At 45.5% G+C, this 23,041-nt stretch overlaps 1 protein-coding gene across 1 annotated transcript in view; it reads right to left on the bottom strand.

Annotated features, from left to right (window-relative positions):
* The window catches only part of waplb (WAPL cohesin release factor b), a 34,307-nt gene extending 12,520 nt beyond the window's left edge, over nucleotides 1–21,787 (bottom strand). Inside the window, exons 1-5 of the mRNA XM_072373291.1 lie at nucleotides 21,452–21,787; nucleotides 20,368–20,876; nucleotides 15,306–16,035; nucleotides 13,604–13,974; nucleotides 11,510–11,634 (exon numbers count right to left, since the gene is read on the bottom strand). Of these exons, the coding sequence (XP_072229392.1) occupies nucleotides 11,510–11,634; nucleotides 13,604–13,974; nucleotides 15,306–16,035; nucleotides 20,368–20,854 (1,713 nt within the window). The 5' untranslated portion in view covers nucleotides 20,855–20,876; nucleotides 21,452–21,787. The remainder of the gene's footprint in view (nucleotides 1–11,509; nucleotides 11,635–13,603; nucleotides 13,975–15,305; nucleotides 16,036–20,367; nucleotides 20,877–21,451) is intronic.
* Nucleotides 21,788–23,041: the final 1,254 nt, after the last annotated feature.

Here is a 23,041-nt window from a genome sequence, read left to right on the forward strand (position 1 = left end):
ACATGCTGATAACTGTCTGTTAAAGTGTGCTGCAGCACATGCTGATAACTGTCTGTTAAAGTGTGCTGCAGCACATGCTGATAACTGTCTGTTAAAGTGTGCTGCAGCACATGCTGTTAACTGTCTGTTAAAGTGTGCTGCAGCACATGTTCATAACTGTCTGTTAAAGTGTGCTGCAGCACATGCTGATAACTGTCTGTTAAAGTGTGCTGCAGCACATGCTGATAACTGTCTGTTAAAGTGTGCTGCAGCACATGCTGATAACTGTCTGTTAAAGTGTGCTGCAGCACATGCTGATAACTGTCTGTTAAAGTGTGCTGCAGCTCATGCTGATAACTGTCTGTTAAAGTGTGCTGCAGCACATGCTGATAACTGTCTGTTAAAGTGTGCTGCAGCACATGCTGATAACTGTCTGTTAAAGTGTGCTGCAGCACATGCTGATAACTGTCTGTTAAAGTGTGCTGCAGCACATGCTGTTAACTGTCTGTTAAAGTGTGCTGCAGCACATGTTCATAACTGTCTGTTAAAGTGTGCTGCAGCACATGCTGATAACTGTCTGTTAAAGTGTGCTGCAGCACATGTTCATAACTGTCTGTTAAAGTGTGCTGCAGCACATGCTGATAACTGTCTGTTAAAGTGTGCTGCAGCACATGCTGATAACTGTCTGTTAAAGTGTGCTGCAGCACATGCTGTTAACTGTCTGTTAAAGTGTGCTGCAGCACATGCTGATAACTGTCTGTTAAAGTGTGCTGCAGCACATGCTGATAACTGTCTGTTAAAGTGTGCTGCAGCACATGCTGTTAACTGTCTGTTAAAGTGTGCTGCAGCACATGTTCATAACTGTCTGTTAAAGTGTGCTGCAGCACATGCTGATAACTGTCTGTTAAAGTGTGCTGCAGCACATGCTGATAACTGTCTGTTAAAGTGTGCTGCAGCACATGTTCATAACTGTCTGTTAAAGTGTGCTGCAGCACATGCTGATAACTGTCTGTTAAAGTGTGCTGCAGCACATGTTCATAACTGTCTGTTAAAGTGTGCTGCAGCACATGCTGATAACTGTCTGTTAAAGTGTGCTGCAGCACATGTTCATAACTGTCTGTTAAAGTGTGCTGCAGCACATGTTCATAACTGTCTGTTAAAGTGTGCTGCAGCACATGCTGATAACTGTCTGTTAAAGTGTGCTGCAGCACATGCTGATAACTGTCTGTTAAAGTGTGCTGCAGCACATGTTCATAACTGTCTGTTAAAGTGTGCTGCAGCACATGTTCATAACTGTCTGTTAAAGTGTGCTGCAGCACATGCTGATAACTGTCTGTTAAAGTGTGCTGCAGCACATGCTGATAACTGTCTGTTAAAGTGTGCTGCAGCACATGCTGATAACTGTCTGTTAAAGTGTGCTGCAGCACATGCTGATAACTGTCTGTTAAAGTGTGCTGCAGCACATGTTCATAACTGTCTGTTAAAGTGTGCTGCAGCACATGCTGATAACTGTCTGTTAAAGTGTGCTGCAGCACATGTTCATAACTGTCTGTTAAAGTGTGCTGCAGCACATGCTGATAACTGTCTGTTAAAGTGTGCTGCAGCACATGCTGATAACTGTCTGTTAAAGTGTGCTGCAGCACATGCTGTTAACTGTCTGTTAAAGTGTGCTGCAGCACATGCTGTTAACTGTCTGTTAAAGTGTGCTGCAGCACATGTTCATAACTGTCTGTTAAAGTGTGCTGCAGCACATGTTCATAACTGTCTGTTAAAGTGTGCTGCAGCACATGCTGATAACTGTCTGTTAAAGTGTGCTGCAGCACATGCTGATAACTGTCTGTTAAAGTGTGCTGCAGCACATGTTCATAACTGTCTGTTAAAGTGTGCTGCAGCACATGTTCATAACTGTCTGTTAAAGTGTGCTGCAGCACATGCTGATAACTGTCTGTTAAAGTGTGCTGCAGCACATGCTGATAACTGTCTGTTAAAGTGTGCTGCAGCACATGCTGATAACTGTCTGTTAAAGTGTGCTGCAGCACATGCTGATAACTGTCTGTTAAAGTGTGCTGCAGCACATGTTCATAACTGTCTGTTAAAGTGTGCTGCAGCACATGCTGATAACTGTCTGTTAAAGTGTGCTGCAGCACATGTTCATAACTGTCTGTTAAAGTGTGCTGCAGCACATGCTGATAACTGTCTGTTAAAGTGTGCTGCAGCACATGCTGATAACTGTCTGTTAAAGTGTGCTGCAGCACATGCTGTTAACTGTCTGTTAAAGTGTGCTGCAGCACATGCTGATAACTGTCTGTTAAAGTGTGCTGCAGCACATGCTGTTAACTGTCTGTTAAAGTGTGCTGCAGCACATGCTGTTAACTGTCTGTTAAAGTGTGCTGCAGCACATGCTGATAACTGTCTGTTAAAGTGTGCTGCAGCACATGCTGATAACTGTCTGTTAAAGTGTGCTGCAGCACATGTTCATAACTGTCTGTTAAAGTGTGCTGCAGCACATGCTGATAACTGTCTGTTAAAGTGTGCTGCAGCACATGCTGTTAACTGTCTGTTAAAGTGTGCTGCAGCACATGCTGATAACTGTCTGTTAAAGTGTGCTGCAGCACATGCTGTTAACTGTCTGTTAAAGTGTGCTGCAGCACATGCTGTTAACTGTCTGTTAAAGTGTGCTGCAGCACATGCTGATAACTGTCTGTTAAAGTGTGCTGCAGCACATGCTGTTAACTGTCTGTTAAAGTGTGCTGCAGCACATGTTCATAACTGTCTGTTAAAGTGTGCTGCAGCACATGCTGATAACTGTCTGTTAAAGTGTGCTGCAGCACATGTTCATAACTGTCTGTTAAAGTGTGCTGCAGCACATGCTGATAACTGTCTGTTAAAGTGTGCTGCAGCACATGCTGTTAACTGTCTGTTAAAGTGTGCTGCAGCACATGCTGATAACTGTCTGTTAAAGTGTGCTGCGGCACATGCTGATAACTGTCTGTTAAAGTGTGCTGCAGCACATGCTGATAACTGTCTGTTAAAGTGTGCTGCAGCACATGCTGATAACTGTCTGTTAAAGTGTGCTGCAGCACATGCTGATAACTGTCTGTTAAAGTGTGCTGCAGCACATGCTGATAACTGTCTGTTAAAGTGTGCTGCAGCACATGTTCATAACTGTCTGTTAAAGTGTGCTGCAGCACATGCTGATAACTGTCTGTTAAAGTGTGCTGCAGCACATGCTGTTAACTGTCTGTTAAAGTGTGCTGCAGCACATGTTCATAACTGTCTGTTAAAGTGTGCTGCAGCACATGCTGATAACTGTCTGTTAAAGTGTGCTGCAGCACATGTTCATAACTGTCTGTTAAAGTGTGCTGCAGCACATGCTGATAACTGTCTGTTAAAGTGTGCTGCAGCACATGTTCATAACTGTCTGTTAAAGTGTGCTGCAGCACATGCTGTTAACTGTCTGTTAAAGTGTGCTGCAGCACATGCTGTTAACTGTCTGTTAAAGTGTGCTGCAGCACATGCTGATAACTGTCTGTTAAAGTGTGCTGCAGCACATGCTGATAACTGTCTGTTAAAGTGTGCTGCAGCACATGCTGATAACTGTCTGTTAAAGTGTGCTGCAGCACATGCTGATAACTGTCTGTTAAAGTGTGCTGCAGCACATGCTGATAACTGTCTGTTAAAGTGTGCTGCAGCACATGCTGATAACTGTCTGTTAAAGTGTGCTGCAGCTCATGCTGTTAACTGTCTGTTAAAGTGTGCTGCAGCACATGCTGTTAACTGTCTGTTAAAGTGTGCTGCAGCACATGCTGTTAACTGTCTGTTAAAGTGTGCTGCAGCACATGCTGTTAACTGTCTGTTAAAGTGTGCTGCAGCTCATGCTGATAACTGTCTGTTAAAGTGTGCTGCAGCACATGCTGATAACTGTCTGTTAAAGTGTGCTGCAGCACATGCTGATAACTGTCTGTTAAAGTGTGCTGCAGCTCATGCTGATAACTGTCTGTTAAAGTGTGCTGCAGCACATGCTGATAACTGTCTGTTAAAGTGTGCTGCAGCACATGCTGATAACTGTCTGTTAAAGTGTGCTGCAGCTCATGCTGATAACTGTCTGTTAAAGTGTGCTGCAGCACATGCTGATAACTGTCTGTTAAAGTGTGCTGCAGCACATGCTGTTAACTGTCTGTTAAAGTGTGCTGCAGCACATGCTGTTAACTGTCTGTTAAAGTGTGCTGCAGCTCATGCTGATAACTGTCTGTTAAAGTGTGCTGCAGCACATGCTGTTAACTGTCTGTTAAAGTGTGCTGCAGCACATGTTCATAACTGTCTGTTAAAGTGTGCTGCAGCACATGCTGTTAACTGTCTGTTAAAGTGTGCTGCAGCTCATGCTGATAACTGTCTGTTAAAGTGTGCTGCAGCTCATGCTGATAACTGTCTGTTAAAGTGTGCTGCAGCACATGCTGATAACTGTCTGTTAAAGTGTGCTGCAGCACATGCTGATAACTGTCTGTTAAAGTGTGCTGCAGCACATGCTGTTAACTGTCTGTTAAAGTGTGCTGCAGCACATGTTCATAACTGTCTGTTAAAGTGTGCTGCAGCACATGCTGATAACTGTCTGTTAAAGTGTGCTGCAGCACATGCTGTTAACTGTCTGTTAAAGTGTGCTGCAGCACATGCTGATAACTGTCTGTTAAAGTGTGCTGCAGCACATGCTGTTAACTGTCTGTTAAAGTGTGCTGCAGCACATGTTCATAACTGTCTGTTAAAGTGTGCTGCAGCACATGTTCATAACTGTCTGTTAAAGTGTGCTGCAGCACATGCTGATAACTGTCTGTTAAAGTGTGCTGCAGCACATGCTGTTAACTGTCTGTTAAAGTGTGCTGCAGCACATGCTGATAACTGTCTGTTAAAGTGTGCTGCAGCACATGTTCATAACTGTCTGTTAAAGTGTGCTGCAGCACATGTTCATAACTGTCTGTTAAAGTGTGCTGCAGCACATGTTCATAACTGTCTGTTAAAGTGTGCTGCAGCTCATGCTGATAACTGTCTGTTAAAGTGTGCTGCAGCACATGCTGATAACTGTCTGTTAAAGTGTGCTGCAGCTCATGCTTTTAACTGTCTGTTAAAGTGTGCTGCGGCACATGCTGATAACTGTCTGTTAAAGTGTGCTGCAGCACATGCTGATAACTGTCTGTTAAAGTGTGCTGCAGCACATGCTGTTAACTGTCTGTTAAAGTGTGCTGCAGCACATGCTGATAACTGTCTGTTAAAGTGTGCTGCAGCACATGCTGTTAACTGTCTGTTAAAGTGTGCTGCGGCACATGCTGATAACTGTCTGTTAAAGTGTGCTGCAGCACATGCTGATAACTGTCTGTTAAAGTGTGCTGCAGCACATGCTGTTAACTGTCTGTTAAAGTGTGCTGCAGCACATGTTCATAACTGTCTGTTAAAGTGTGCTGCAGCACATGTTCATAACTGTCTGTTAAAGTGTGCTGCAGCACATGCTGATAACTGTCTGTTAAAGTGTGCTGCAGCACATGCTGATAACTGTCTGTTAAAGTGTGCTGCAGCACATGCTGATAACTGTCCGTTAAAGTGTGCTGCAGCACATGCTGATAACTGTCTGTTAAAGTGTGCTGCAGCACATGCTGTTAACTGTCTGTTAAAGTGTGCTGCAGCACATGCTGATAACTGTCTGTTAAAGTGTGCTGCAGCACATGCTGATAACTGTCTGTTAAAGTGTGCTGCAGCACATGCTGATAACTGTCTGTTAAAGTGTGCTGCAGCACATGCTGATAACTGTCTGTTAAAGTGTGCTGCAGCACATGCTGTTAACTGTCTGTTAAAGTGTGCTGCAGCACATGCTGATAACTGTCTGTTAAAGTGTGCTGCAGCACATGCTGATAACTGTCTGTTAAAGTGTGCTGCAGCACATGCTGTTAACTGTCTGTTAAAGTGTGCTGCGGCACATGCTGATAACTGTCTGTTAAAGTGTGCTGCAGCACATGCTGATAACTGTCTGTTAAAGTGTGCTGCAGCACATGCTGTTAACTGTCTGTTAAAGTGTGCTGCAGCACATGCTGATAACTGTCTGTTAAAGTGTGCTGCAGCACATGCTGATAACTGTCTGTTAAAGTGTGCTGCAGCACATGTTCATAACTGTCTGTTAAAGTGTGCTGCAGCACATGTTCATAACTGTCTGTTAAAGTGTGCTGCAGCACATGCTGATAACTGTCCGTTAAAGTGTGCTGCAGCACATGCTGATAACTGTCTGTTAAAGTGTGCTGCAGCACATGTTCATAACTGTCTGTTAAAGTGTGCTGCAGCACATGCTGTTAACTGTCTGTTAAAGTGTGCTGCAGCACATGTTCATAACTGTCTGTTAAAGTGTGCTGCAGCACATGTTCATAACTGTCTGTTAAAGTGTGCTGCAGCACATGCTGATAACTGTCTGTTAAAGTGTGCTGCAGCTCATGCTGATAACTGTCTGTTAAAGTGTGCTGCAGCACATGCTGTTAACTGTCTGTTAAAGTGTGCTGCAGCACATGCTGATAACTGTCTGTTAAAGTGTGCTGCAGCACATGCTGATAACTGTCTGTTAAAGTGTGCTGCAGCACATGCTGATAACTGTCCGTTAAAGTGTGCTGCAGCACATGCTGATAACTGTCTGTTAAAGTGTGCTGCAGCACATGCTGATAACTGTCTGTTAAAGTGTGCTGCAGCTCATGCTGATAACTGTCTGTTAAAGTGTGCTGCAGCACATGCTGATAACTGTCTGTTAAAGTGTGCTGCAGCTCATGCTGATAACTGTCTGTTAAAGTGTGCTGCAGCACATGCTGATAACTGTCTGTTAAAGTGTGCTGCAGCACATGCTGATAACTGTCTGTTAAAGTGTGCTGCAGCACATGCTCATAACTGTCTGTTAAAGTGTGCTGCAGCACATGCTGATAACTGTCTGTTAAAGTGTGCTGCAGCACATGCTGATAACTGTCTGTTAAAGTGTGCTGCAGCACATGCTGATAACTGTCCGTTAAAGTGTGCTGCTCAGAGTTTCTTCCCTGAAAAGTTCTCTTTCTGCAAGAGAAACTCGGGTGAACAGCCCCAGAATGGATGCCGACAGAAACCAAACGCTGAAGGAGAGAGTGAGCAGGACAAAGTGAAGGAAGCAGGATAACAACATGCAGATGAAGCTGGAGAGAGTCCGCCAGCACTGATCAAACAGCAGGACACGCTTAAAACAAACACACACCCCCCTCCCACACCGACATCCACCCATCCTTGGCTGGTCTCCTCTACTCTTTGCCAAACCTGTGGTTGGTGGTTGCCGGGGCATCCGTGATGGAAAACAAAAGATGGCGAGAGGGAGGCGGTGGCCAGAGAAAGGACAGAGACAGAGTTGGCTGAGGGATGTGGTGCTGAGGTGGGGGCGGGGCGCTTCACCGCGGGGTTAATAAGCAGAGACAAAAGGGGAGTTTGAGGATGAGCTTGGCTGTGCTGGAGCATCAACACACCAAATTAAAGACTGCTGCAGTCATCTGAAAGCCACAGACGGACACCTACCCCACCGCCATGCCCACCTGCCGCTGAGCAGCATGGCACAGATGAGAATGAGGGAGGAGGCAGGGCCCCCGCCTCCGCTGTGGCCCCAGAAAGGAAAAAAAATAAGACGTACTGTTCTGGCATTGCTGGGTGTGCCGTGACAGCGGAGCTCGACTTCACTGCCAGAGTATTTCACCGACTCATGAGCCGGTTACAAGAACTCTTATTAGAAGAATGTTTTCATATCAAAGGCTCTGGACAAGAAGCAGCAGACAGCAGCCAAAAGGTTCACTGGACAATTCATTTCAAACCCAGCTATCGCTCTAAATGAAGGACCAAACCCCAGAACCGTCTTCTTCTGCCTGCATGTGGTCATTATGGTAACAGCTAATGTCTCCCAGTGTTCCCACTTTGGCTCAGCAGCTCAGGCACAGTTCACTGTAACCGAAGCTTTGATAATACCTCCACAGGCTGGTGCTTTTATAATGAGCTCAGCCCAGCTCCTGCTCTCAATAATGTAAGGGGAAGATGGAGTGGGAGGGTGGAATAGAGCGTGTCAGGGGGGGGGGGGGGTGTATTAAAACAAGCAGGAGGACGTGATGGAGAATATTCTGCTGGGAGTTAAAAAGGAAGGCAAAGTGGTCAAGAGACGAGGGCACATAATTCAGCAGTGAGGGAGCAAAGTTATTTTAAGAGTCAGGGCATGTAACGAGAGAATGAGAAAGCACATTAAGGACATCATTATGCTTCATCGCCCACAGTAGCTGCTAATTCTCTTACTGCCTGGCTGCAGAGGACATTTATTTTTATTCTGAAGAGCTCAAAGCAGCTAAGTTTTCTCCGAGCGAATCGAATCTGAAGCTCCAGCAAAGATGTATGAGCAGTGAGCCGGAGGTAGAAAAAGGCTTCCTCCCATCATGAAGAGAAGGGTCAGCTGTAATCAAACCAGTTTAAATCAAACACCTTTTAGAGATGAAGCCATGGTAAAACTCCTTCAAAAGCTCTGATATACAGACGAAATCTGAAACTTTCTGCTGAACACAAACGCTCCAGCGCCTTCCATCACTTCTTCCCCTGCATATTCACTCATTGCACAACTCATTTTGACAGGTTTTTCCACCCAACTGATGCTTTTACGGCAGGTAGTTTGGTTTGTAAAGAGGATTTTCTTATTGGAAGAATCTCACCACCTGGCTGTGAATAAATGCTGGAAAAGAAGAAGAAGAAGAAGAAGAAGAAGAAGCCGCTTCATTTCAACACAGACTCTCGCTGCCTGGAGACAAAACATTGAACTTTCTTTTGGCTTAAGGATCCATTTTGAAGTCAATATTACGAGCAAACGAGATATATGAGGGAGGATATAAAGAGGAGCAGGACCAACTGTTGGCTCATTTTAAATCATGTGACTGCAGCCTGTATTTACTGATGTAATTATGTTGCCTCTCTCTGAGGCGTTTGTCTGGTGGCTCCTTGTTATCGACTAAAACTGCTGCTTTGGCTGCACCGTGGAATGCTTTGCATCAATTAACTGACAGGAATCTTAAATGTCAGTTAGCTATCAGAGTTATTTCATGATTAAAGCACCACAGCCTTTTATTGTCCTTTACTGATACTGTCAAATCATCAGAGTTATGTTATGTTTATGCATTTAGCAGGTAGGGTAAGGGGGTATTGCCTAAGGACCCCTACTGGAGGTAGGCGCTCCTTCCTACACCTTCCCGCTCCTTCCTGCACCTTCCTACACCTTCCCGCTCCTTCCTACACCTTCCCGCTCCTTTCCACACCTTCCCGCTCCTTCCTACACCTTCTTGCTCCTTCCTGCTCCTTCCTGCACCTTCCTGCACCTTCTTGCTCCTTCCTACACCTTCCCGCTCCTTCCTACACCTTCCCGCTCCTTCCTGCACCTTCTTGCACCTTCCTGCACCTTCTTGCTCCTTCCTACACCTTCCCGCTCCTTCCTACACCTTCCCGCTCCTTCCTGCACCTTCTTGCTCCTTCCTGCTCCTTCCTGCTCCTTCCTGCACCTTCCTGCTCCTTCCTGCTCCTTCCTACACCTTCCCGCTCCTTCCTACACCTTCCCGCTCCTTCCTACACCTTCCCGCTCCTTTCCGCTCCTTCCGGCTCCTTCCTGCCACTTCCTACACCTTCCTGCACCTTCCCGCTCCTTCCTGCACCTTCCCGCTCCTTTCCGCACCTTCCTGCTCCTTCCTGCTCCTTCCTGCTCCTTCCTGCCACTTCCTGCTCCTTCCTGCTCCTTCCTACACCTTCCTGCCACTTCCTACACCTTCCTGCTCCTTCCTGCACCTTCCCGCTCCTTCCTACACCTTCCCGCTCCTTCCTGCTCCTTCCTGCCACTTCCTGCTCCTTCCTGCTCCTTCCTACACCTTCCTGCACCTTCCTGCTCCTTCCTGCTCCTTCCTACACCTTCCTGCTCCTTCCTGCTCCTTCCTGCACCTTCCTGCACCTTCCTGCTCCTTTCAGAGCCCAAAACGCTGAACAATTCATTCACAAACCAAACACTTTCTGGTGGAAAAGTAAATCCTTGGTACTGATTAACTCTGTAAACTTTTACTTATGATGGTTTTGAGTACACAAGCAAATTAACTGGAAACATGTGTTATGTAATGTTTATGCATTTAGTAGATGCTTTTATCCAAAGGGACTTACAGGTAGGCATCCAGTCCCTATATAAGAGTTATATACTGAGATAAAACTACGGTTAAACTGTGACAGAAAGAGGCCTTTCAGACACGGTAACAAATGGACGAAGCTTTCACAGGCGTGAGCAACATTTACAGAAAAGCCACTGATGTCCCATCATGTCTGAAAAGGCTTTAAACTACCGTCTTCCAGCTGGTGCCGACCTGCTTTCAGGAAACTCGGGAAAGAAGAATCACTTCTCCCAAAGTCAAAATGCCAACAAGCTACTGAAAAAACCCCAAAGCAACAAGCAGAGAGAAACCTGCAAACTGCAGCGAAGCCTGATGAACTGAACTCCTACAGCAGAACCAGAGCAAATCTAATTATCACTTCGACTCAAGCTGCTTCACCTGCAGCAAGGAAGAGATAACAAGCAACCATCTCACCCCACATGCATTCTCCAGCTTTGTCCTCCTGGCTGCTTTCTGCAGACGTCTTCATTAGATCGGTGTGAAACGGCGACAACAAGCATACAGCAAACAGGAGATAACAGATCTGTGCCTGCTTTTAAAAGGCTCTGAGATCAATAGTTTAGGCCAGGCCGGGAGCAACAGACCATGAACACACTGATAAATAAGAGACAAACAGTTCACAGATCTTAGGAAGTGAGTGGATCTGAAACCACAGCCAGAGTCCTCGGCTCTGCCCACACACACCGACACACTCACTCAGCGCTGAGTCAGGCTGGGCGTAGGTGGACGGCCTCGTCTCCACAGGTACATCCACACCTCTCTTCAAATGTAACAAGTCGGCGTTTGTCTCACTAAAGGACTCCGAAAGGATGGAAAAACCTAACAATGAGAGGCTTCCCTCGTCTATTTCATCTCTGCAGAGTTCAAAAGACGGTTTCACACGGCTGGAAAAGAAGAAGTGCGAGTTAGAACCTGTTTCTGGCTCACTTACACCTCGAGTATCACCCAAACTGAGCAGCAAACAAGTGCTTCCAGGAGAGAAAATGTCCTCCTGAAGAATGAATGAGTCCAGTCTGGTTTTAATGGGAACGGTTTGGTGGGAAAACAGCCAACAATTTTAATGAACTACAACTGCCAACACTGTGGCCTTCAGTCAGTTCATCTTTCTGTTGAGCAACAGAATCAACTTCTTCACTCTTCAGTATCTGTCAACAATGCATTTTAAAGTGAATCTTATTTGTGTTTCCTGCTCCGTTTCAGGCCATTTTCTCTGTAATCTTTATTCTATTATTGCTCCCTGACCAAAGTGGTCACTATTCATTTAAAAGCAGAAGCACCGAAGAGTCATGTGACCTGGTGGAGGAAAAGGTCATGCTGTGTCTGACCTTCTTATGTGCACTGAAGATCCTCCGGAAAGAGTCCGGGTTCTTCTCAGCCGGCTTCCCCTGAGGCGGCCTCCTGGGACCACTGGCCACGACTCGGATGTCGTCCTCGGAGAAGTCCAGGACATCTGCAGGAATAAACAAGATGTTCTGGTCAGTGAGGATGAAAGAAGGTCCAGTAAACAAATAACTAAAACTGGAGTTCTCTGGCTCTGTCAACTTAGTCTTTAAAGAAGATTCAGGACATTAAAACAGTTCCAGTTTCATCTGAGCTTTGTGCACGTGTCAATAAGAACATCAGAACTACAGCTTTGTCATGTTAGTGGACTGAAATCAATGAAGATGCTCTTGAAAGCTTCTGGTTTTTGGTGAAAACGTTCTCCTTCCTACGGTGTAAAACTGAAGCTGCAGCTGACTGTGAGCTGGCTGTGGGACAAAGTGATGGCATGAGTCAGAGCACGTGGGAGGATTTCAATCAAAAGCTGCCAGAGCAGTGTTTTACATCAACTCATCTATGAATCAAAGCCATACGTAAGATTCCATCATTTCGGTCCTATATTCACCAAAGCAACAGAATCTTACCGAGTCCCTTTCAATCTTCCAGCCCAGCTGCACACTCACTGCTTCTGTGTCACTTTTAAATGTTAAGGACTACGCATAAAGCTAAAACCTCTCTTTGTGGCTCAGAGGACACGTTTGGGTGCAAATGTAAAAACATAACAGGACCCTGTGCCTTTGTTTGGGCCTGTTAATAAGCAGGGTTCTGTTACATCACAGTCCCAGCTCACAGGAGAATGATCCGACCCGTCTCCAGCCTGAACTTCATGTCATGCTGCATTCACTGAACCTCAGAAAAAGGAAATTCTCATTCTCATTCTGAACAGAACCCTCAGTCGAACAGTTCAGGTGTGATTAAAGTGCACATTCCAGACTTTAAGGCTTGCTTCTACTACTTGGAGTTTGTGGTTGTTCACCGTGAGGAGAGCAGCTGTGATAAATGAAAGATAAGGCAGCTGTTATGAGGCTGAAAACCCAAAATAAAACCATCACACGTGGGTCAAACCCAGGATCACCAACATCAGCTGCCTGGAAGATCAAGAAGAAGAAAGAATGCCCTGAGATCACAGAGGGACAGATAGGCCAAGAAAGACAGAAGAAACCTCACTGTGGTAAAGAAACGTCCTCAAAGGCCTGTCCAACAGATCAGAACCAGCCTCCAGAGGCAGGTGTCTGTCCACAGAAGACTTCATGAACAGAAACACAGAGGCTACGCTGCTACATGCTAACCGCTAGTTAGCCACAGAAACAGGATGGACACGTTACAGTTAGCCAAAAAGCCCTGAAAGCAGCTGCAGAGTTCTGGAAAAAGGTGTTCTGGACAGACCGGAATGTTTAAAAAGGGGAACATGTGTCTAAAGTGTGCAGGAGGCAGTGAGTCCTACAATTAAAACAACCTTATTGAGCCGATTAGCACTGAGATAGCAGCAATGCTGTTAGCAATATTTTACTCAGGCTTGGAGGAAAATCCCTGCAAGATGTGTGTGTGTGTGTGTGTGAGGAAGCAGCTGTTATAATGATTCCTGTTTATTTTGTAAGCTAATTTTCTGGGTAATGACTTAAAATGAAGAAGTCAGCATTGGATCTTCTTTCCTCCCCATTCATAAGCTGCAGATTTTTAATTAATCATCGAATGCAGCATCACTAAACTCGTCTGGAGCCAAACTTCTTCACGAGGGAAACATTTCACCAACGTTTACAACAGTTCTGAAAAAGCAACGCTGCTAATCTCAGAGGAGCAGAGGAGGGGGCTGGAGCAGCTAAAGCCAGCTGCTGTGAACTGAGCTGTACAGATAAGGGAAAGAGCTGTTGTACTGTTTTAGTTCAGCGAGTCACAGAGGGATGTTTCCTCTCACTCAAATCACCAGAACAGGCAGGTTGAGACGGACTGAAACAAAAAAAAATGTCACGAACAGACAAAATATCCTGAACTAAAGTAGCTAAAATAGCTTTTGAGCTGCGGGCCGGTCCAGTCGGACTCTGCTCCAGGCTACATGTGATGCATTCCCCCTGAATGAATGGGTCCGTGTGCACGTTCACCTGCTCGTATCCTGCTCTCCCGCCTCTCAGAGTTCTTCTTGCTCTCCTTGACGACGGGCCGTTCCCGGTTCTGCAGTCTTTCGAATGGATCCGGGATGTCATCAGTTGGCGTCTCCTCCACAATAACCACCGGGGTTACCTTGGAGACCGCGGCCCTCTTGGCCCTCCTCCTCTCTTTAGAGGCGATGCCGTCATCGTCTTCAGCACCGTCGCTGTCGCTCATGTCGTCGAAGCCGAAGTACTTGATTTTGTAACTGGACCGGCCGTCCGTGCTGTCAGGACTGTTTTCGCTCTTGTGGGAATCTGCGTCTTCGAAGCCAAACAGATCCGGCTTACTCTCCTTCTTCGACTTGTTCTGGGTCGGTCGGGACCTGCACAGAGAAAACAAACAGAAAAGAGCTGGTTATGTACGCCCTGTTTTAATCTGAAAGACACCAGCAATGATCTCAGAGAAGCAGCTGCTGCTGCCCATCAGTCTGGGAAGGGTTATAAGGCCATTTCCAAACTATCTGGAGTCCATCATTCTACAGAGAGAAAGATTATTCACAAGTGGAAAACATTCAGGACAGCTGTCAATCTTCCCAGGAGTGGACGTCCCAGCAAGTTCACCCCAAGGTGAAGAAGCCCAGAGCTACATCTCAGACTCTACAGGCCTCAGTTAGCATGTTAAAGGTTAAAGGTCACCCCAAGGTGAAGAAGCCCAGAGCTACATCTCAGACTCTACAGGCCTCAGTTAGCATGTTAAAGGTTAAAGGTCACCCCAAGGTGAAGAAGCCCAGAGCTACATCTCAGACTCTACAGGCCTCAGTTAGCATGTTAAAGGTTAAAGGTCACCCCAAGGTGAAAAAGCCCAGAGCTACATCTCAGACTCTACAGGCCTCAGTTAGCATGTTAAAGGTTAAAGGTCATGGCAGCACAGTTAGAAAAAGACTGAACAAGGATGGCTTGTTTGGAAGGGCTGCAGGAGAAAGCCTCTTCTCTCTAAAAAGTACATGGCAGCACAGCTTAGGTTTGCAAAGCTGCATCTGAACAAAGCTCAAGACTTCTGGAACAATGTCCTTTGGACAGACCAGAGCAAAGTGGAGATGTTTGGTCCTAATGCACAGCAGCACGTTTGGAGGAAACCAAACACAGCATATCAGCACAAACACCTCATACCAGCTGTCAAGCACGGTGGTGGAGGGCTGATGATCTGGGCTGGTTCTGCAGCCACAGGACCTGGGCACACTGGACAACGCTGGAGAGAAGAGGGCCGAGATTCCTCCAGAACAATGAGAGAGACTGATAACGTCCCACAGGAAACCATCACTGCAGCTCACTGCTGCTGAAGCTGCTGGATCAGGGGTTCACTTAGTTTTACACTCACTGCTGAAGCTGCTGGATCAGGGGTTCACTTAGTTTTACACTCACTGCTGCTGAAGCTGCTGGATCAGGGGTTCACTTAGTTTTCACACTCACTGCTGCTGAAGCTGCTGGATCAGGGGTTCACTTAGTTTTTCACACACTGCTGCTGAAGCTGCTGGATCAGGGGTTCACTTAGTTTCTCACACACTGCTGCTGTGTTTTGTCTGGGTTTTTAAACCCATAAATGACGACACAGTTGCTGTTCACCTGATGATTTTCCCCCCGTTCACATACTTAAAGAAGTGAAAACAGCACACGCCTTTAAGGCGTCTCGCAGCTCGCCACCTGCTCCTCCTACCTTGTACTTTGCGCCTCGGCCTTCTTCCGCTGCCACCCCGCCTCTCCCAGCTGTGTGGTGCTGCCCGAGCCGGCGCTGCTGCTGCCGCTGGCGGGCGCCGCGTCGGTGCTGAACTCCTCCACGCTCCGGTCCTGGATGGTGACGTTACACACCGACACGGAGGAGGGGTGCAGCACCGTGAAGTCCCTCGTCCTGCCGCGACTGCCTCCATCACCCGCCGCTTTGGTATTGTTGCCGTCGGTTTTGGATTTGGGGAGATCGGTGCCAAAAACAGAGCCGGCCAAGCCGCTGGAGTCCGAGGCTTTGCCAGATCCCTGCTTGCTGGGCCTCCTGTATGTCCGACAGTTCGAGTTCCTTTCAAGTGATAACGAGGTGGACGTCTGGGACGTCTCAACGAGGTCAGACTCCCCCATCGGGTCGTGGCCGGGGCTCTGCAGCCGTGGAGGAGAGGGGGGCTTCTTATGCCGGCGCTGCTCCGGGTCCAGGCCACCTGCCGCCACGCCAGTTGAGGTCCAAGAGAGCGTTGGGGCAGGATTACGAGGTTCCAGGGTGGGGGAAGGCGGGCGGAGCCCCATGATGACGTCCCAGGAGTCGTAGGTGGAGTCTGCCTTGGAGCCGGTCTTCAGAGCGGTGGTCTGTGCGAGGGGCTTCCTGTCGCTCTCAGAAGCGTTTTGGTACCACGAGTAGCTGTGCTGGTTCTCCGAGGAGGAGGGGCTCTGCCGGGACTTTCCTGGGAAGCAGAAAGACTGAGTCAGTTCTGAAATACAGGCTGAATGTTTTCATCTTAAAGAGAAATTCTGCTCCAGCTTCTGTGAAAAAGAGACAGAAACATCAGGTAAAACTGGACAAAAACAACAGAAAAACCACTGAAGGACATCAAGCTTCCAGAGAATAAAAACTTTCATTCAAAGCCTTTAAGTTTGTTGCATAATTAAGAACCGAGTTCAACCCTGAGCAGGAGTTTACCGCATATTAACCAGTATTCTACACATCCCTCTGGAGTTTACTGCATATTAACCAGTATTCTACACATCCCTCTGGAGTTTACCGCATATTAACCAGTATTCTACACATCCCTCTGGAGTTTACTGCATATTAACCAGTATTCTACACATCCCTCTGGAGTTTACTGCATATTAACCAGTATTCTACACATCCCTCTGGAGTTTACTGCATATTAACCAGTATTCTACACATCCCTCTGGAGTTTACTGCATATTAACCAGTATTCTACACATCCCTCTGGAGTTTACTGCATATTAACCAGTATTCTGCACATCCCTCTGGAGTTTACTGCATATTAACCAGTATTCTGCACATCCCTCTGGAGTTTACTGCATATTAACCAGTATTCCACACATCCCTCTGGAGTTTACTGCATATTAACCAGTATTCTACACATCCCTCTGGAGTTTACCGCATATTAACCAGTATTCTACACATCCCTCTGGAGTTTACCGCATATTAACCAGTATTCTACACATCCCTCTGGAGTTTACTGCATATTAACCAGTATTCCACACATCCCTCTGGAGTTTACCGCATATTAACCAGTATTCCACACATCCCTCTGGAGTTTACTGCATATTAACCAGTATTCCACACATCCCTCTGGAGTTTACTGCATATTAACCAGTATTCCACACATCCCTCTGGAGTTTACCGCATATTAACCAGTATTCTGCACATCCCTCTGGAGTTTACTGCATATTAACCAGTATTCTACACATCCCTCTGGAGTTTACTGCATATTAACCAGTATTCTACACATCCCTCTGGAGTTTACTGCATATTAACCAGTATTCCTCACATCCCTCTGGAGTTTACTGCATATTAACCAGTATTCCACACATCCCTCTGGAGTTTACTGCATATTAACCAGTATTCTACACATCCCTCTGGAGTTTACTGCATATTAACCAGTATTCTACACATCCCTCTGGAGTTTACTGCATATTAACCAGTATTCTACACATCCCTCTGGAGTTTACTGCATATTAACCAGTATTCTACACATCCCTCTGGAGTTTACTGCATATTAACCAGTATTCCTCACATCCCTCTGGAGTTTACTGCATATTAACCAGTATTCTACACATCCCTCTGGAGTTTACTGCATATTAACCAGTATTCTACACATCCCTCTGGAGTTTACTGCATATTAACCAGTATTCCACACATCCCTCTGGAGTTTACCGCATATTAACCAGTATTCTACACATCCCTCTGGAGTTTACTGCATATTAACCAGTATTCTACACATCCCTCTGGAGTTTACTGCATATTAACCAGTATTCTACACATCCCTCTGGAGTTTACTGCATATTAACCAGTATTCTGCACATCCCTCTGGAGTTTACTGCATATTAACCAGTATTCCACACATCCCTCTGATCTGGAGACTGTTTCCTTAACCATTAACCGTGTGACCATATGATGCCTTTCCACATCTGTTCAAGCCGTCCTCCAGCAGCCTGATAGCATAAAAACCAGAAAGCAGGGAACAGTGGGTCGTGTCTCAGCCAAAGGTTTTAATCAGGAAAAAAGTTCCTTCTTGTTTTGGAAAAGGATGCCAATAAAGTTCTTCTGAAGATGCAGGTTAGTTAGAGTTCTGCCATCCTGTTGTTGAGCGTTTAGCTGATGTCAGCAGAACACGTCGTTGTTTATCTGGTTAGAATCACAACATTCAGAAACTGCTCTGCAAACTCCACCAGGTGCATGTCAACAGGTCCAAATGCAGCTTTCCAGCCTGAAAACGGGTCACACGCCCACACATGCAGCTGCAGCTCCAACCAACTTTACAGCAGAGCACCGTAAAAAGGGCAAAAACTGTGGATCTGAACCAGCCTGCCAGGAACAGGTTCTTACCAACCGGCTGAGAAAACCTGAAGTCTGGCCATGCTACACCTGGTTCTCTTGGTCTTTGGTCTCAGCTGAAGCTGTGGTTTTATTCAAAGCTTGTTCAGCACCATGAAGCTGATGCTGCACCAGTTTAATCACAACCTCTGTGACAGAAGCAGATATCCTGCTGCTGCTCAAAGGCACCGATCCATCAGACTGCATCCTCCATTTTCTAAACCTTTAAGGAACATCTAGATGTTTATCATCCTGGTGATGGTGAAATTTAAAGGTATGTGCAGCTGGTTGGATAAAGTAAGGCCCGGTAACCTTTATTATTCACATACAGTTCATTTAACTGACATATTCCAAAGGTTTTAAAGGCCAAATCCAATCCGTCTTCTTATCTAACACATGTGGGTTTCAGGTTGTAGCCGAACAAAGAGAAGATGGATGCTTACGGTTTAACGTTAGTCTTTCCTGCACAGATTTAGTTCTCCAGGCTCCTGCTTTGGGTCCATCTAATGGCTTAGAAAACTAAGCTTAGTGAGAGTAAGACAGCAGGAGCTCTTGAATGTTTATCTGACAGCAGGACAGTGATCATTTCTTTGAGTTTCTCATCCTGAATCTACTTCAAACCAACAGACAACAGGAAGACCTTCACACATGAGAGCAGATAACAACACCAGCATCACTCCGAAGCCTGAAGAGCATCTGTGGCAGTGAATCATCAGCCCACTGCGACACCTCGGAGCTTCTGTGTAAACCCTGTGGAGCGTCTCATCCCGGCTCCATAGATCTGGATAAGCCGGCTCTAAAACCCCCGGACACACTTTCAGCTCCTCACCAGCAGATGGAGAAGAGGGGACCATGAAGCGCTGCTCTGAAGCAGTTTGGTGATGTTTCAGCAGGAAACAGGCGGCTGTTGCTCAGCATCTTTGGGCGAGACACTGAACCCCACCGGTGTGAGAAAGTGTGTGAATGTGGGAGGAAGCGCTGTGTGGGAGAATGTGGCGTCAAAGCGCTTTGAGCACATTTACAGATGCTTTCAAACCGATGTTGTGTCCAAACCTGAACTGTTCAGCTGGCCAAAAACCTTTAAGAGCGACGGACAATTCAAATGCAGGAAAAAGAAAGTAACAAATGAGTCATTTTCACCAGCCCTGAACGACTGAAAGCTTCACAACTCTCACGCTTAGACCTTATGAAGAAGAAGAAGAAGAAGAAGAAGAAGAATCTGTACGGTTTTCAGATCGGTCACATTCAAAATAAATCCAAGTCTGATGAAACTTTGAATGCTGAGATCGCAGTTCGCTCCAAATTCACTCCAAATCTGTCAGGTTAATTGTTTTTTTTTGACCATTTAACAGCCGAACAACAGCATCACACATCAGCCTGGGCTCTGGCAGCGTTGCCGTGACGATCTACAGATGATGTCAATAAATCATCAAAATGAGGCGAGCACAAGAACTTCAGAGAAACAGTCGGTAATTCTGCAGTTAAGTGCCAGGAAAGCACAGCAGAGGAAAGGTAGTGAGACTAATTATGGCAGAGACAGTTAAAATAGGTAAAAAACAGGTGAAATATGACAACTATGTCAAAAAACTGAAACTTGATCATCAAGACAAGGCAAGGACTGAGTCATAACTGCTGGAATCAGTAAAAATCCATAGAATTTTCTGCTGTAAACGTAAAGCTGCTCAAAAACAAGCTGAAAGCTGAACGCAGTCCAAATCTGGAGCGACTCCGCTGCTCGGTTCATTCGCTTTGCTTCAGATTCACAGCTTTCTGGGGCACATTCATCTCATCGTCTGCTCCTGCTGAACACAACTCATGCAGGAAAATAAATTCTAATCAGCATCCGGTGGCGTTCGGGAGTGCTGACACAAAGGGAATATTCAGTGATGGATGTTTTCACGTCTCCTTGAAGCAGATAAAGCTGTAAAAGCTTCCCTTCAATGTGTGGAAACATCACGGAGCTCTCAGGAATCAGCTGGAACGGGTCGGGTCTCTGGCAGGCGGCCAGCAGCGGGGGGGGGGGCATTAAACGACTGAAACTTAAATGATTTTACTCGGACAACATGTGAGAAACAGCAGATTTATGCAGTTCTTCAGCTGCTGCTGAACAACCAAAGAAAGAACGGCACCGGATAAATAATCTGAGACAGGAAACACAGATTCAGCTGAATCCACATGCAGTGACACTTATTTTTTAGGTTATTACCTGTGTTTGCACTGCTGCTGTTCACAAACCAAGCGGCGTCCTCCGTCACCTTGGGCTGGCTCCTGTTACCAGCCAGCCACGAAGCCCCCGAAGCGGACGCCACGGTGTGAGAGCCTCCCTGGAAACTTGACCTGCTCCCAGCGCCCAGAGACAGGCTCGGCCTCTCTGCCTGCGGAGGCTCTGCTGAGGCCGGCTTCGCAGGCGAGGACTTGCTGCCACTCCGGGACGACACCGGTTTAGACTCCTCATCACTGTCGAAGCCAAACGGGTCGTCCATGCCATCTCCGGAGGGCCGAGGCCTCTTGTATACCTCCAGGACGGAGTCATTCTTGGGAGCTCCAACACGCTTGGAGCCCACCTTGGCCTTGTAGGTGGTGTCGCCCCATTTGGTACTGAGGGTGCCTCTCTTGGTGGACAAGACTTCGTCAAACTTGGACGTGCCCTCTCCACCCTTGCGGCTGTAGGTTTTACCAAATCTGGATGTCATTGTAGCATCTGGATCATGTTCTCTGAAAGGCAAGAAGAAGAAGAACAAGTGCATCTTTAGATGGGAACTTGTCACGGATGTAATTTTCAATTCTCATTATTCAAATTAAAATCACTCCCAAGCAGCATTTATTCAGAACCAAACTATATCAATGGCATTAATATAGCTGGGAAGAACTACCAGCTAACAGCTTCAGTGATTCTCTGCCAGCTGGTTTGACAAAACAAGGCTAACTTTAGCTTACCAAAGTGCTAATGGTGCTAAGTTACTAATTTCGGCGATGGTGGGATGCAGCAACAACACAAAACAAAAGTAATGAAACTGAGACAAACCACAAAATGTCTTCTTCTAATTATGAGGGAATATTTTTGCTGTTTAAGTTACTACTATCGTTGCCTCGAGTTTAGCCGTTATCATTAGCAAAAAGCTCAACAGAGGAGACAGGAGTGTCGCTCCTGACTGCTAGCACGAAGCTAACAGCTAACAGCTAACAATAACTACAAACCGACATCTTATCGCAGCACAACCGAAACGTACACGCGCAGAGAAGTTTCTACTGCCAAGCCAACGTCAAATAGGATCAGTATTTACACTTACTTGGTGAGATAAAGATCCGATCCGCACTAAACACACTCCTGTTCCGAAACGGCCGTTAAACTCGCATAGGACAGCCGGGCCTGTTTCCCTGATTCAAGCTGTTCAGTATAAACAAGGCCGAGCAGACGCCGTTAACGGCAAATCAGTGCGCGAGGAGCAGAAAAGGAAGCGCGGGGGATCCGGGCTGTGGCGAAAGGACACGATTCACACGCACATCTGATCAAATCGCCTCAGTTTTTCAGTCTAATTCGCACTCGATTGTCTCCTCCGGATTGCGACGAAGGCTTCCATTGGACTCCCCCACTGCGTCAAGTTAACCGAGGCCAGGAGGACCAAACCGGAAGTGAGTTATTTGACCTACAAAATAAAAGCATAAACGTACGTGTTGGGGTTAAATATTGAAGCACTTATTTTGTAGCACTTGTAAGTAAAAAAAATGTTAAAAAACATGAATAAAGTGAAGCTCCATAATCTACACGCTTTTAAATATTATGTTAATGCACAACTTTTGTTACATTTCTGTCAAAAAGTTTATTTTTTCCCAAATTTATTGTTTAAACTTAACTGGAAGCACCCATGTGGAACTTTTTTTTTATCTTTAAAACAGTTTTCATTCATCTTAGATGTTCAAATGCCACGTTCAAGTACTCCCATTAAAATTGAAAATATCAACTAAACCAGTAAATATGGAAATATTAGCTAAAAAAAGACAAATCTGTAATCAGTAAAGCTGTGGAATGAATAGAAATAAAAGTATGTTTATTTTCATATTGTTGAATAAATTTCTTTCTGTGCATATTCACATCTATAGCTTAAGAAAAAGTGTATCTCCTTATTTAAGCTTATTTAACATTTCCAAATTGATCAGTTTTTTATATTATTTGTTTTATTAGTTATTCTTTTCCCAGATCCTGTTCCAATCACTTTCTTATTCATCAAAAATGAAGAACAGATGCAAACATCTGAAATTTCACCTTCTGCTTCTCGAAATAGAAAAACAACTCGGAGAAAAATGAGGGAAAATAAAAGCATTAAATTCTATTAAAATAATTAATATATATCAGAAATATACAGAAGAAATAGAGTCATTTAAATGAAAGAATAAAGTGACATATTGTGAATAACATTGGAAACACCTGCTGATTCAAAATGAACAGAAACTCTTTACAGAGACTTTTCAGGATGTCGTTTTTAAGGAATGAACAAACAACATAAATCCAGGTTTCAGTTGGATGTTTCACACGTTTCTTATCTCTCTGATATTTCTCAGATATTTCTCTCGCTCTGCTTTGTTAGTCTGTCTGATCACTTTCCTTTTATCTTGTTGCTGTGTAACTCACCTGGATTCATTCCTTCTTTATTCCTCCTCTGTTGACCTTGCAGCACTTTAGGACCAGCCTCCCTCCCATGTTTTCTGCACCATCTTTATTCAAGCTTGCCTTTTATTCTACATGTGTGACCTCAGTACCTACCTGGGTTTTTGAAAGACTAAAGAATCAACAAATGAGATGAAAATGTTTGAATTTTAGGGTAAAACTTGTAGCTTCAATTAAAAACAACAGGTGGTCATCAAAAATGGACATATTTTGT

Source organism: Leuresthes tenuis, unplaced genomic scaffold, assembly GCF_036924035.1.
Source record: "Leuresthes tenuis unplaced genomic scaffold, fLeuTen1.0.hap1 SCAF_20, whole genome shotgun sequence".
Classification (NCBI taxonomy): domain Eukaryota; kingdom Metazoa; phylum Chordata; class Actinopteri; order Atheriniformes; family Atherinopsidae; genus Leuresthes; species Leuresthes tenuis.